Here is a 15,694-nt window from a genome sequence, read left to right as displayed (position 1 = left end):
AACGATAATATGATCAGATCTTATTTTTTCTAATTTGATCTGATCTGAATTTATTTTTTCTGATCATAACTTTTTTTTTTCTTTTTTTTCTGAAATGAGTAAAAATAGAAACTAAACAAGGTTGTATTCATGTATCAGGCCTTATTGATACAGTTAGGGATGTTCATGACCGAAGACTGAAAAATTGAATTTCAAGAACCGAAGACCGGACCGATTAAGCTAGGACCGAACCGTAAAAATCGGTCCAAAACCCAGACCGGGCCAGTTTGGACCGGTTTTAGAATTTTTATAAAAAAAATTTCCTAAATTTTAAATAATTTATGGAAAACTCGAAAAAATTAAAAGAAAAACATTATTTTAACGTCTTTTTTTATATGTTTGGTATAAAATAGCTCATACGACTAAAGTTTTCCAAGCTTGCTAAGGATAATCTTAATTATTATTAAAGGTTTTATGTATAATTTTAAGCAAAAAACTGGTCCGATCCAAGACCGGTTTTTATAGGGTTTTGGACCGGACCGAAGACCGAAAAAACAAATTTCTCGACCCAGAGACCGGACCGATTAATTTGGTCTGGTCCATTTTTCGATCCAGACCAATTTTTGAACACCCCTAGATACAGTAAAACTTGGCCCACCTTCCAATGACCTCGTTTGACCATAAATACATATAAATATATATACAAATAAATATTAGTAAAAGTAATTAAGAAGTTATTATTAAACTTTGTTTTAATTCCTACAGTACTGTATGTAACAACATATTTCAAGATAAAATCTATTTTCATACGTTACTAAATATCTATAGTCAAAGCTAGGTTGTGAATAGTGAAAAAAGTTTAACGTGTCAATTATTATAAAAAAGAGGTAGTTGTTAAATATGGAAGAGAAAATAAAGAGAGATAGGAGAGAAATTGGGGAGAGAATAAATCAGTCTCTCTTATTCCATAGAGTGGGGGATATATATACATACAATATAACAAGGGTTTACTTAGATAATAATAAACCCTAGATCTAGAATATTCCGAAATGATAAAAGGAGGATAATGGATATCCGCACAATATTTCATAACACTCCCCCTTGGATGTCCATTATCAAGAGTGTGCCTCGTTAAAACCTTATTAGGAAAAACTCTGTGGGATAAAAACCTAATGAAGGAAAAAGAGTACAACATTCTTCGTAATATGCTCGAGATGCCGCCTCATAAAAAACCTTACCAGGAAAACCTAATGTGGGACAAAACCATGGTCTAGGGAAAAAGAGTGCAGCGCGTATTTTCTCCTCCTGATAAATACATAATTTGAGATCTTCTAGTGCCGCAACAATGAATCCAATATAGTTGGATATCTTCTAATATGTAGTAAAATATCAATCGTTGGTCTTCGATCCTCCTAAACTGAAATTGCATCTTCAAGTCTTCAAGTGAACATGTGAACTGTCTTCATTTCACCATACATGTATTTATCTCTACATCATTCCAAACCTCTATTTGAATAAAGTTATTTAAAAGTTAAACTTATGCGGTTAGGCCTTCTTCTGGAGGTCGTGAATAATAGAAATCGATGATCATTATTTGATCAAACATTTATTAATAATAATTTGATGACAAAACTTGATATTATTAATGTCGTTCTTCAATCTCATCTGAATTATAATATAACACATGTAATTAGATACGCTAATCATGGTTCTTCTGGACCATAAGAAAACATTCTCACACATAAGTATTCCATTGATACTCTTTATTGACACGATAGCTCTCTTGCAACTACAAAAAGCAAATCTCAATAAACTCTAGACTATTCATAAACGTTTCATAATTGACACGATAGCTCTCTTGTAAATACAAAAAGAAAATCTCACTAACTTTCATATGCTCAAACTTTAGGTTGAGATGTCAATGATGTAGTCACACAGACTATTCAAGATTTTGATAATAATTGCAATATTCAAGATATAAAATTTGTAGGGCATAAATACGTTGCATATAAGTTCTTCGGGAACTTTTCTTACATGATTCATAAATAATATTAGATCAACGTCATATATAATTTCATCATAATTATAAGCCCGTTGGAATATAAATATGTCTTTCTAATTTTCCATCAAAGTTGTAAATATGCCTTACTATACTTTGAATGAACATTCACATACACCACAATTATTGTACAGAAACTAATGCATGCAATATGTAATTATTGGTTGGTGCACCCGGGTGCACCATGATCAAAACGACATACGCTAAAACATAAAACGCAGACCCCTAGCGAAGTTAAAAAGGCGGAAAGAACATTAAGAAGGATTGTAAAGAACATGGGTTAATAAAAGAACATAAAGAGTTGGTTAAAAAGAACGCGAGAAATGGAAAGGTGGGTTACTTTTTTTTCGGAAAATAACTGACACATGGCCCACCTTTTTTGGTAATTATTGTGAGTTAAATCATTTCACAAGTAATCTTTTCTCTCTCTAGATATTTTCTCTCTCTCTCTAGATCTTTTCTCTCTATCTTTTTTCTATTTTTTAAATTAAAACCGTAAAACCGTCATATTCAAAGTGAAAATCTAGGATTAATTGTTCTAATTTCAACAATTAAACTTTCAAATTTGAACAAATGGTGGATTCTAGTGAAGTGTAAGTAATAATTTTGTACATGCAATCAGTTTTTCGTCAATAATTTGGTGTTTAAAATGTTTAATTTTGTTCATTTTGGGTTTTTAAATGATTAAAGCAAAGAAGTACAAGATGTTCCAAAAGAACAATTGGAGGAGAAAGAAGAACAACAATTGGAGGAGAAAGAAGAACAACAATTGGAGGAAAACCAAGAAAGGTTATTTTTTAACTTGTCAATTTTTCGATTTTTATATTGGTTTTGAAATTATTGAATTTTCAGTTGGTTTCATGTTGTTGTTTTGTAATTATTTTACAGTAAATTACAAGAACAGGATGAGGAATCTCTACCTCTTTGTGAATTGTTTAATGTAAAAGGAAATGTGAGTAAAAAGAAACATGATGATATGGAACCAATTGTGGACCCCCAAATCCTAAGATCCATAGAAACTATGGTACAGGATATTCCCAAGTAAGTTAAAGTATCATTATCTAGAATATTCATGTTGTTCTGGTCCTTTTTTGGTTATTGAAAAATTCAATGGCATTTAAACTTTATTATAAATTGTAGATCTGGTTGGTAGGGTCACTAAAATTTTATATATTTTGATGTTCTTTTTGGTTAACATAATTTCAATAATGTTCTTTTTAAGATTTGGGTATGTTCTTGTTCTTTTATTATTTAAATTAATACATAATTTGAAAAAATAAATGAAGGGATGAAGAAGAAGAACCAAAAGAAGTCAAGACTGAAGATCCTTCACAACCCCAAGAATTGAAAGGCAAAGGAAAAAAGAAGAAAGATTATCGTTTCAAACAAATTGCTACCAAGAAAAAGTATTGATGTTCTTTTTCAGTGTGCATGTTCTTTTTATGTTTCATGAATGTTATTTTGTAGTTTGTATGTTCTTTTATATATTATGGATGATCTTTTTAGTGAAATGTTCTTTTTATGTATTATGAAATGTTCTTTTTCAGTGTGCATGTTCTTTTTATGTTTCATGAATGTTCTTTTTTAGTTTGCATGTTCTTTTACATATCATAAATGATTTTTTTTAGTGAAATGTTCTTTTTATGTATCAAGAATGTTCTTTTTCAGTGTGCATGTTCTTTTATATATTATGGATGTTCTTTTTAGTGAAATGTTCTTTTTATGTATTATGGATGTTCTTTTTAGTTGTTGTTCTTTTTCAATGTTATAAATGTTCTTTAGATATGTATCATGGAATGTTTTTTTCAGTGTGCATGTTATAAATAAACTTTTAAGTGGGATGATATTTTTAATAGTATTATTAAACTTTTCAGTAAGCATGTTCATTTTGATTGTGATAAATGTTCTTTATAATTTATATTAAATGTTTTATTTTTTTGTATAAAAAATATCAGGAAGACTGCACCAGCTAAACCAGCTAGGAAACCAGCTACTGATAAAGTTGTAGAAGAAGGTATAGTGGAGGAAAGTGGTGGAAGAAAAATTGTATTAAGGAAAAGGAGGGCACCATTGGGAGAGCCTATGTTCCGAGTTATGGAGAAACATGAAGTTGGTGTTTCATAATCAATTTCACAATCAAAGGCTGAATCTACAATAGTAAGTGTGCCAAAACCAAAAAACAAGAGAATGAAAACAAAGGATGATAAGGAAGATGAACAAAAAGTGGCTATAGTACAAATAAAGGATTTAGAGTTGAAGCAAAGGCACATTGTTAAGCCTTTACAAAATTTGGTAAAAACTTTGCAGAGCACAAAACAGGAGGACAAGTTGCAAGCCATTGAAAATATGGGGTTTGGCGGTTTCTTGCATCTTGATATGCCAAAGGGCACCCCTAAGTATTCAGCCACACTTGTGGAGAACTTGGAAGTTGATGGTCTCTATTTCTTATGTGATAAAAATAAGAAAATTGATATACAACCCATTGATGCCCACCTGGTATATGGTTTACCAATTGGAGGTGAAGAGATAAAAGATGCTGCCCTTGAGGATGAAGTTTTACTTGAGGTGATGAAAGAAGTGAAAGCATATAGTGATGGGAGTATTCCAAACTTAACAGATTTAGCTGGAAAGTTAGGTAATCCAGACACTCCCCTTGATGATAATTGGAAGAGGAGTTTCTTACTTATTGTAGTGAATTCCTGCATCAAGTCTGTGTCTAACACACAGCCTTTTTATAGGTAAAAATATAGTGTTCTTTTCTCTAATGTTAGTGTTCTTTTTCTCTAATGTTTATGTTCTTTTTCTATAAAGTTTGTGTTCTTTTTATACAATCATGTTCTTTATCTTATTAGTTGTTGCTTTTTTATGATAGGTTCATGTACACAGCAGCTGACACCAACAAAATATCAAAATTTGACTGGTCTTCCTATACAGTAGAGAGCTTGAAGGAGATGACTATTTACTGGAAGGGAGATAGAAAAAGATTCTTTCTTGGACCATTGCCATTTGTTACAGTAAATATTCTTAATGTACATATGTACTTTTTTGTACTTTCATATGTAGTTTTTATTATTTATAATAAGTTTGTAGTTTATCATTTATTTCATTATTTATGTACTAGATGTTCTTTTAATAAATGTTGGATGTTCCTTTTTATATTTTCTTGATGTTCTTTTTAGTTTGATGATCTTTTTAAGTTATATTTTAAATGTTCTTTTTATATATTTTAGATGTTCTTTTTTAGTTTGATGTTCTTTTTAACTCTCATTCTGGATGTTCTTTTTATATATTCTGAATGTTCTTTTTATAAATTCTGGATGTTCTTTTTTAGTTTAATGTTCTTTTTAACTCTCGTTATGGATGTTCTTTTTAACTCTCATTATAGATGTTCTCATTATGGATGTTCTTTTTAACTCACATTCTAGATGTTCTTTTTTAGTTTAATGTTCTTTTTAACTTTCATTATGGATGTTCTTTATATATATTTTGGATGATTGTTTTTAGTTTGATGTTCTTTTTAACTCTCATTATGGATGTTCTTTTTTTAGATTGATGTTCTTTTTAACTTTCATTATGGATGTTCTTTTTAAATATTTGGATGTTCTTTTTATAAATTGTGGATGTTTTTTTTAATTTTATGTTCTTTTTAATTATTATGAATGTATTTGTAGATTATCATTTGTTTCATTCTTTAATTATGTAGATTTGCTACTTTGATCGCCTTAAACGGGGTACATCAAGTTTTCCAAGAGAAATTCCTCTTGTCAAAGAGTGGAATGGTGATATGATCAAGGAAAGGGTTAATCTTGAGGTAACAAATGGCTTTGGGATTGGCACAGTTTTGGATAGAATCAAAGCCCCAGAAATTAGCCAAGTCTTAGCCATTGAAGATGTTGAAGGACATCAACAACAGCAACAGCAACAACAACAACAGCAGAAGCAACAACAACAACAGCAGCAGCAGGAACAACAACAACAACAAAAACCACAGCAGCAGCAACAACCACAAGAAGAGCAACAACATGAACAACAACATCAACAACATGAGCATCAAGAGCAACAACAACATCAGCATCAACCTACAAATTTGCAGGTACAATATAAACTTTTCGTTTTCATCGCATGTTCTATACTTTGTTGAATATATTCAATATATTCTTCTGCTAATGTATGCATGATATACTTCATCATCTTTTAGGAATATACTCTATTGCTTCGTCAGGCAACAGAGAGAATTGCTGAAGGGTTTGTGAACCTCTCAAATGTTTTAAAATTAGGGGAGAGGTTCCATGGTAACACACTTGATGTAGACACCACATTATTAAATGTGAGTACAATGTGGGCAAAATGTTCTGGAATCAAATTTTCCCAAGAAAATCAGAAAAATATACCTACACAGCGAGAAGAAGGGACTTCTATTCTTAGTCAGGACACTGATTTCTTTGCCTCTGACTGGTTTGGTGAAATGGTAGATAATGTTATCAAGATGGATGGTTTTTAGGAAAACACCAAGGAATTTGGTGACAATATGAGTGTTGAAGATACTGGAGTTCAGGAGGAGAGAACTCAATCATCCACACTTGAACCAATTGTATTTAATGTCATTACTCCAACCACCACATTGCCTGAATCATCATGTGACCTAATGCTTACACTTGGGTTAAGCATGTCAAGTACAATCAATATGGGTGATCAGGCTTTTGATGACATTTCTCAATATGATTCACACTTCACCGAGCAACAATTGGAGTCCAATGCAATGGACCAAGTCATGAGTAATCAAACGATGGGGTAACTAACTGACTCAAATACTGACTTTTAATTATGCAATTTGTTTATTCAGAAATGTATTATTTGAATTATTAATGTGTAATATTATTATGATGAACAGGTTTATGTTCTTTATTTGACTTTTGTATGTTCTTTTCACTTGTGAAAGAACATTCATGTTCTTTTATTTATAAGTATGTTCTTTTTGTTTAATAAATATGTTCTTTAGTTTGATATTGTTTGTTCTTTGACTATTTAAAGAATATGTTATTTAGTTTGACTTTATATGTTGTTTTTGTTTAATAAAAATGTTCTTTAGTTTGGTATTGTTTGTTCTTTGACTCTTGAAAGAATATGTTTTTTATTTAACTTTTGTATGTTCTTTTCACTTTTGAAAGAACATTCATGTTCTTTTATTTATATGCATGTTCTTTTTGTTTGGTATTGTTTGTTCTTTGACTCTTGTGAAAGTACATTCATGTTCTTTTATTTATAAGCATGTTCTTTTTTTTATTAATTATGTTCTTTTATCTATTAAATTATGTTTTTTATTTGAGTAAGTATTGTATGTTCTTTTATTTACTTTATATATGTTCTTATATTCTTTTTGAGTGTTATAAGGGTGAATGACAAAAGCATGGAAGAAGGACAAAATGAACAAAGGGAAGAAAAGGCAGAGAAAACAATTGCAAAAGAAAGGGTTGAAACACAAATTCTGGAAAAAGATGAAGAAAAAGAGAAGAAGAAAATTGAGTCAATGGAGATAACTAAGAAGAATTTGAAAAAAGGAAAAGAAACTCTGGTTGAAGATTGGTAAAGACTTTTTTTGTATGATGAACTTTTATGTATTATGAAATGTTCTTTTTCAGTGTGCATGTTCTTTTTATGTTTCATGAATGTTCTTCTGTAGTTTGCATATTCTTTTATATATTATAGATGATTTTTTTAGTGAAATGTTCTTTTTATGTATCATGAATGTTCTTTTTCAGTGTGCATGTTCTTTTATATATTATGGATGTTCTTTTTAGTGAAATGTTCTTTTTATGTATTATGAATGTTCTTTTTAGTTGTTGTTCTTTTTCAATGTTATAAATGTTCTTTAGATATGTATCATGAATGTTTTTTTCAGTGTGCATGTTATAAATAAACTTTTAAGTGGATGATCTTTTTAATAGTATTATTAAACTTTTCAGTAAGCATGTTCATTTTGATTGTGGCAAATGTTCTTTATAATTTATATTAAATGTTTTTTTTTTTGTATAAAAAATATTAAATGTTCTTTTTTTTTTGTTAATATATATGAATGTTCTTTAACTTATGATAGTTTGCAATTTTTTTATTTTTTTTTTATTTTTTTTATAGTGGATCCCCTAAAGCTGTCAAAAGGGTTAGAAAGGAGGCATATATTTACAAGTCACCTTACCTTGTAAAATATTCTCATATGATAGAAGGAACAAAAGAGTTTGAGCATGCTATATTAGAGTATGCATATGCCCCAGAACTCGATGACGAGTAAGTTTGGTACATATTAAAGAGCAGTATATACTATCATTTTCTCTTGTTTATATTTAACTTATACAATTTCATATTGTTTTCCTAGTGAATGGATGTATGATGATGGGCATACAAATTTGACAAGAGAAATATTCAGAACACTTGGGGGCAATGTGTATTTATACACTGATATTATTGATGCTTGGGCATTAATCCTCAATTCAAGGAATTCTGTTGATGATAAAAAAAGGATTTTCTTTGCAAACAATGCCTTTGTGAGTAACATAATTCCTGATGATCTTTTTAGTGAGATATGTTCTTTTTAGTGAAATATGTTCTTTTTATTCCTTTATTTTTTAATTATTGTGTTCAAATTTTTTTTATATGATTTTTTTTTTTTAAAGAATCAACTATGCATGAATGAGTCATATGCTGATGATAGTCAATCACCAACACCTAGATATAGGATTGACAAATTTTTTGAGACTATGCATTTTTGGCTCAATGAAAGTAACAAAATAGAATCTGCAGAAGAATATCAATTGGTAAGTTGAAATTTTTTTATTCATATGCTATAGTATGCTATTTTTTTTAAGTAACATGTTCTTTATTTACCACTTATGTTCATTTTAGTTTGTTGTAGCTTGTTCTTTTTGTTTATAAATAACATGTTCTTTATTTACTAGTTATGTTCTTTTGTAGTCAATGACATGTTTTTTATTTAATACTTATGTTCTTTTAACTAAAGAACATGTTCTTTTTAATCACATGTTTTTTTATATATTCTGGATGTTCTTTTTATGTATCATGAACGTTCTTTTTCAGTGTGCATGTTCTTTTATATATTATGGATGTTCTTTTTAGTGAAATGTTCTTTATTGTACCATGAATGTTCTTTTTCTTCAGATGGATATCAATTGGTAAGTTGAAATTTTTTTCTTCATAAGCTATAGTATGCTATTTCTTTTAGGTAACATGTTCTTTATTTACCACTTATGTTCATTTTAATTTGTTGTAGTTTGTTCTTTTTGTTTATAGATAACATGTTCTTTATTTACTAGTTATGTTCTTTTGTAGACAATAACATGTTCTTTATTTAATACTTATGTTCTTTTTCTTCGATGACATGTTCTTTTTAAATGTTTCAGTTCTTCTTCCCTGTGTACGTATCTGTACATTTCTATGTTGTTGTCATCAACACTAGGACAAAGACAGTAGATATACTTGACAACAGACCACTTGCAGATGGAATCCCAATGGAGAATAAATATTTTGACTATCCTGAAAAATTAGTAAGAATTCAGTGTCGTATGTTCTTTTTAGTCAACCGTTATGTTTTTTTTTTTTATGTTCTTTATGATAATAACTTATAATCTTTTTTAATAGAGAGATGCTCTTGGGTTATACTTGCAAAGCAAAGATATTAAAATAGGGGAGAACATGTCCAATTACCCTGTGAAGTTAGTTCAAATGCCATGGAGGACTGAGAAAAACAATATTGATTGTGGTGTGTATGCAATGAGACACATGGAAACATATTTTGGGAAGAAAAAATGGACTTGTGGTCTCAAAGCTAATAATGTAAGATTTGTCTATCTATAAATGAATTTGTGCTTTGTTTTTATTGACTGAGTTGTAATTTATTCATTCACTTTTTACAGTTTGATGCATTGAAGAAGCTAAGATTGAGGTACACATATGAGCTTATCACCACTGATCTCAACATGAAGAAACCAGAAATGTGTGCTCGTGCCAAAAAACATTTCAAAGAATTAGGGAACATTTAAAATTTCAGGTTTATTTGGATGTTGAAACATTAACGTAATAGCAGCAGTTTATTATTTTTTCAATTATTTATATGTATTTATATGACTTGGTTCTTTTTTTTGCAAAAAACATATTCCTATTATATAAGTAATGTTCTTTTACAATTTATGATATGTTCTTTTGACTAAAGAACATGTTCTTTTTAATCAATGACATGTTCTTTTTAATCAATGACTATTGTTTATTTGATTTGAAATGAATACAAGTGTGCATAATATGCTATATAAGAAATCATATAAGTTCAAAAAACCTTTAATATGCTGAATCTACTACAAAATATATAAAAAAAAAAGTAAAACTAACATTAAATCTAAATTTTCTTACTAATGACAAGGTTCAAAAGGAAGTACATGAACTCCAAAATACTCATCAGGTTCAAAATACTCTAATGATCCTCCAAACTCATTTGAATGTGCCAATATGTTTCCTTTTGGTACAACCATAAATTCCTATAACACAACAAATGAAAAAAAAAATAAAATAAAATAAGTTAAGCAGTATATATATTAATGGAAAAAGAAAGTTAAGATATGTAAAGAACATATACATAAAAAGAACATATATTAATGTGAAATGAAAACTTAAACTTTTAATTTTGTAAAAAAGAACATAGAGTAAGGTAAAAAGAACATATATATAAAAAGAACATATATTAATGTGAAATAAACATATAAACTTTTAATTTTGTGAAAAAGAACATAAAGTAAGGTAAAAAGAACATATATTTAAAAAGAACATATATTAATTTGAAATGAACATATAAACTTTTAATTTTGTAAAAAAGAACATAAAGTAAGGTAAAAAGAACATATATTTAAAAAGAACATATAAACTTTTAATTTTGTAAAAAAGAACATAAAGTAAAGTAAAAAGAACATATATATAAAAGAACATAAAATAAAGTAAAAAGAACATATATATAAAAGAACATAAAGTAAAGTAAAAAGAACATATATATAAAAGAACATAAAGTAAAGTAAAAAGAACATGGTATTGTGAGTTCTCAAATCTGTACCTTAATCGTAGTTTGAGCTTTTTGTTTCAATTTTGAAACACCTCTTGTTGTTTTCCTTTTCCATGACTTGATTTTTTGACCCTTTAGCTTGTTGGTTATCTTTTCTTGTGTACTCTTAGGTCTAGTGTTTCTTTGCCCCTTCTTTCTTCTCTTGATAGGATCTTTAATTTCTACTTGAACTACAGCTTTTTGTTTACCATTCACATCTTCAGTTTGAGGAACACATTCTTCATTTACTCCTTGTGGTTCCAACAAATTACCATCTCCTTGATCTTGTGTTACAGTTGACTGACAATCAGTATTTGAAGACTCTTGATTTTCACTTTCATCTTTCCTTAGAAGAATATCAATTTTGTTGGTGCACTCATCAATAGCTTCCTCAATGACAGTTCGCGACTTTAAATCAATTTGTGCACGATCAGGAAGCCTTATAAAATTCCTAATAATATGTAATCTCCACACATTTGAAGGTGTAACTCCCGATTCAGCTACAACATTATCATCAACCCGAGTACACATTGCAGCCTTTGTCCATCTCTTCATAATATACCTCTTTGGGATGTAGGTGATGTTGTTCAAATGAAGAACACGCAATGAATGCTTTCATAGTAGTCCAACCTCACTAAAATATTTGCATGCACAATCAACTGAAACCAATGATTCATCAAAAGAAACAGTGTGCATGATCAAATCCCTCTTTGTATGCCCAACATGATACTCATAAAGAGGATGTTGAATTCCTATTATCTTTGCTGTGCAAGGAACACCACTCACAAAATTATCCTCAAATAGTATATACACTTGAATTGTGTAAATGTTTCGAGCATGCTCTAACAAACCAATATCTGCCCACACTAAATGACGATTGCCAGTTATGCTGTCATAATCATTTCTGCTTTCTTTACTCCTCCATTCATCAACAACCTCAATGAAAGAATTGTAAAACTCACAAAGCCCATGAGTGATATGAAGTCTACGGGAAACAGACCTGTTTGTAGTTTCACTTCTCTGAGAAGATAAAATACCACCACTAAAATAGTCCTTACAGTATGCAGGGCACCACATGTCTCTGATGTTATACAAGTTGTTGATCCAACTATTATTCTTGCAATCATATTTTGTAAGCATGCTGAAATTTGGAAAAACATTAATGAACATAATTCTTACTAAAAGAACATACTGTAAAGATATAATGAACAATAGTAATTGCCAAAAAAAACATATTAAACAGTACATTGTACATTACATTATACAAAAAGAGCATGTGAACATCAATATTTCTGAAAAAGAACATCAGGATCAATTGTGAAAATATAATGAACATCACTATTTCTGAAAAAGAACATTAAAATTATTAAAAAGAACATACTATAAATGCATAATGAACATTACATTATACAAAAAAGAACATGTGAAAATATAAATCATAAAATCAAAATAAAATCATAACATCAAAAGAATATTACCTAGACCAATAGTGCTCAAACTCCTGAATAGTATCTGTGTATTTTAGGACTATGTCAAACAATTCATTAAACCCTTTTTTTGCCCTCAGTCCTTTGATATTTTTCTTTGAATTCTCTTTGATATGCCAAGTACATAATCGATGCCGAGAATTTGGGAAGACAATTCTAATAGCCTTGGCCATAGCTTGGGCCTGATCAGTCATGATTGTAACGGGATGTTTACCACCCATCGATTTCAAAAAGGTAGTGAACAACCACACAAATGACTCCCACTTCTCATTAATCAAAAATCCAATGCCAAACATAACATTTTTATTGTGATGATTCATACCAACAAATGGACCACAAATCATAGCATATTTATTTGTACGATATGTTGTATCATGAACCAATAAATCCCCAAAAGCATCATAATCAACCTTCATCCCATTGTCTCGAAAGAAGAAAGATTGCAAATGACCTTTATCATCAACATCAAAATCATAGTAGAAGTCATACTCATTTGATTTGCGTTCTTTAAAATAACTGAGTAGTTGCTTAGTATCACAACCATCAAACTTCTTCCTCTTCTCTGAAGCTAAAGCATCATAAGCATCGCTGCAAAGAAATCCCAAATTTTTCTCACCACCAGCTTGATTTTTTAAAACTCGAACAGCATCAGCAACACGTATACCATTCTCAGTTAAACTATTAAGCATACCAAATTGTTCTTGACTGATCTATAAATAGTTAAGAAAAAAAGAACATGTTAAAATCAATATTTCAGAAAAGAACATCAGTATCAATATAAACATTAATAAACATGATGCAAACTAAAAAGAACAATTATGAAAATAAATTGAACATCACTGTTACTGAAAAAGAACATTAAAATTATTAAAAAGAACACACTGAAAATGCATAAAGAACATTACATTATACGAAAAAGAACATTAATGAACATAATGTTTTCACAAAGAACATACTTATATATAATAAAGAACATCCTAAAATATTAAAGATCATGTATCATAAAAAGATCATACCTTCCTATGAGACCTAATCAAATGTCTTTTTGAAACTGGAACTCTGCTATGATTATGATCCATGAGATGTTTGACAACAACAAACAAACCAGAATCTAATTCAACATCAAATTGAATCATTGCTTTGCATCCTGTGCGAAAGTTTCTCTTCTGATACACTTTTGGTTCATCACCTGGCTTTCTTTCTTTCTTAAAACCAGCATAAGAACAAACACAAAATCGTTGGCGAATAGTAGCCTTATCTTCTCTAAAATTCTTTTTCGCCTTACGTGTACCAAATCCATGTTTAAATGCATAATTATTGTACAACTCATATGCCTCATCATCAGACTTGACTTTTTTGAGATAAAGTTCAGATTCCTTTGCCTCAGTAAAGCCTAAAATAATAAAAAGAACATGAATATTAAAAAAAGAACATAACTCATATGAAAAGAACATCTGCATACAAAAGAACATGAATATTAAAAAAAGAACATATATCATAAAAAGAACATAACTCATATGAAAAAGAACATGTATCATAAAAAGAACATGTATCATAAAAAAGAACATGTATTATGAAAAGAACATGAAAAAAAAAACATGTATCATAAAAAGAACATAACTCATATGAAAAAGAACATGTATCATAAAAAAAACATATACACTGTGAACATGAACAAATAAATAAAATAAAGAACATGACAAAATATAAAAAGAACCTCATATTCAACGTCCAACAATTATATCACCAAAAATATATAAAAAAAAAAGAACATGAAATATTTTAAAAAAAGAACATGTATCATAAAAAAGAACATAACTCATATGAAAAAGAACATGTATCATAAAAAGAACATGTATCATAAAAAAAGAACATGTATCATGAAAAGAACATGAAAAAAAGAACATGTATCATAAAAAGAACATGAATATTAAAAAAAAGAACATGTATCATAAAAAAGAACATAACTCATATGAAAAAGAACATGTATCATAAAAAAAGAACATGTATCATGAAAAGAACATGAAAAAAAAGAACATGTATCATAAAAAGAACATGTATCATAAAAAAAGAACATGTATCATGAAAAGAACATGAAAAAAAAGAACATGTCTCACAAAAAGAACATAAATCATATGAAAAAGAACATGTATCATAAAAAGAACATATACACTATGAACATAACAAATCAATAAAATAAAGAACATGTCCAAATATAAAAAGAACTTCATCTTCAACGTCCAGCAATTATATATATTTACAAAAAAAAACCTATATTAAAAAAAAATTACAATCAATTGAACAATCAATCATCTAAATCTAAAATCAAATTCAACCTAATTTTTAATAATTTCACAATTCATATATCCACAAATAAATAATCAAAACAAAAATTCAACAAAAATTACCTTCGTCTCTGTTTACGATATCTTCAAATTCACCTCCATTATCATCATCATTATCATCACCATAGTTATCATCAACAAATCTAGCATCAGAATCATGTCGAAGTTCTGATTGATACGCCATTAAAATTGAGAAAATTGCTCTGAAATTCTCTGTAAATCGCTGATAATTTCTCTCTCTAAACTTCTCTCTAATTTTCTCTCTCTAAAATATTTGAAAATAATGGAAGAATGTAGATGGAGTAATTTTGGAAACAAATAATATGGAATGTTCTTCACAATCCCTTAAATTACGGAAACACATGATTTTTTTTTAAAAAACAGATCACGCATGTCACGCAGCAACAATTTCACCCAGGTGCACCATGTGCATGGTGCACCCGGGTGTATAGTACTAATTTCATGCAATATGAGATATAGAAAACATGATAACATATTAAACAAAATATACAATGAGTAATGCATCTAACAACTTCTGACATATGCAATAATGAATAATCCATTAACTTATGACTCACACATGTACATGGACATAAGACTCAAAATAAAGCAAGACACTGCACAGTGTGGATTTAAAAATTCATATTTCATTGGACTTCTGGTCCATGATAAACTTTTGATCATTATCATTATGTCGACATCAAAATGGACATATATATTTCAGATCCCT

General features: G+C 29.1%; 2 protein-coding genes across 2 annotated transcripts; both read right to left on the bottom strand.

Moving 5' to 3' along the window:
- Positions 1-7,866: 7,866 nt before the first annotated feature.
- Positions 7,867-11,977, bottom strand: LOC110734989. Its single transcript, XM_021915108.1, has 2 exons — positions 11,145-11,977; positions 7,867-10,578 (listed from the first exon to the last, which is right to left on the bottom strand). The coding sequence occupies exons 1-2, from the start codon at positions 11,685-11,687 to the stop codon at positions 10,453-10,455; spliced, it is 669 nt and encodes a 222-aa protein (XP_021770800.1). The 5' UTR covers positions 11,688-11,977; the 3' UTR covers positions 7,867-10,452.
- Positions 11,748-15,148, bottom strand: LOC110734819 (protein FAR1-RELATED SEQUENCE 5-like). Its single transcript, XM_021914965.1, has 5 exons — positions 15,028-15,148; positions 13,636-14,012; positions 12,611-13,329; positions 12,437-12,476; positions 11,748-12,323 (listed from the first exon to the last, which is right to left on the bottom strand). The coding sequence occupies exons 1-5, from the start codon at positions 15,146-15,148 to the stop codon at positions 11,748-11,750; spliced, it is 1,833 nt and encodes a 610-aa protein (XP_021770657.1).
- Positions 15,149-15,694: the final 546 nt, after the last annotated feature.

This window comes from Chenopodium quinoa, unplaced genomic scaffold (assembly GCF_001683475.1).
Source record: "Chenopodium quinoa cultivar QQ74 unplaced genomic scaffold, ASM168347v1, whole genome shotgun sequence".
Classification (NCBI taxonomy): Eukaryota; Viridiplantae; Streptophyta; class Magnoliopsida; order Caryophyllales; family Amaranthaceae; genus Chenopodium; species Chenopodium quinoa.
This window is presented reverse-complemented; position numbering and strand designations above follow the sequence as displayed.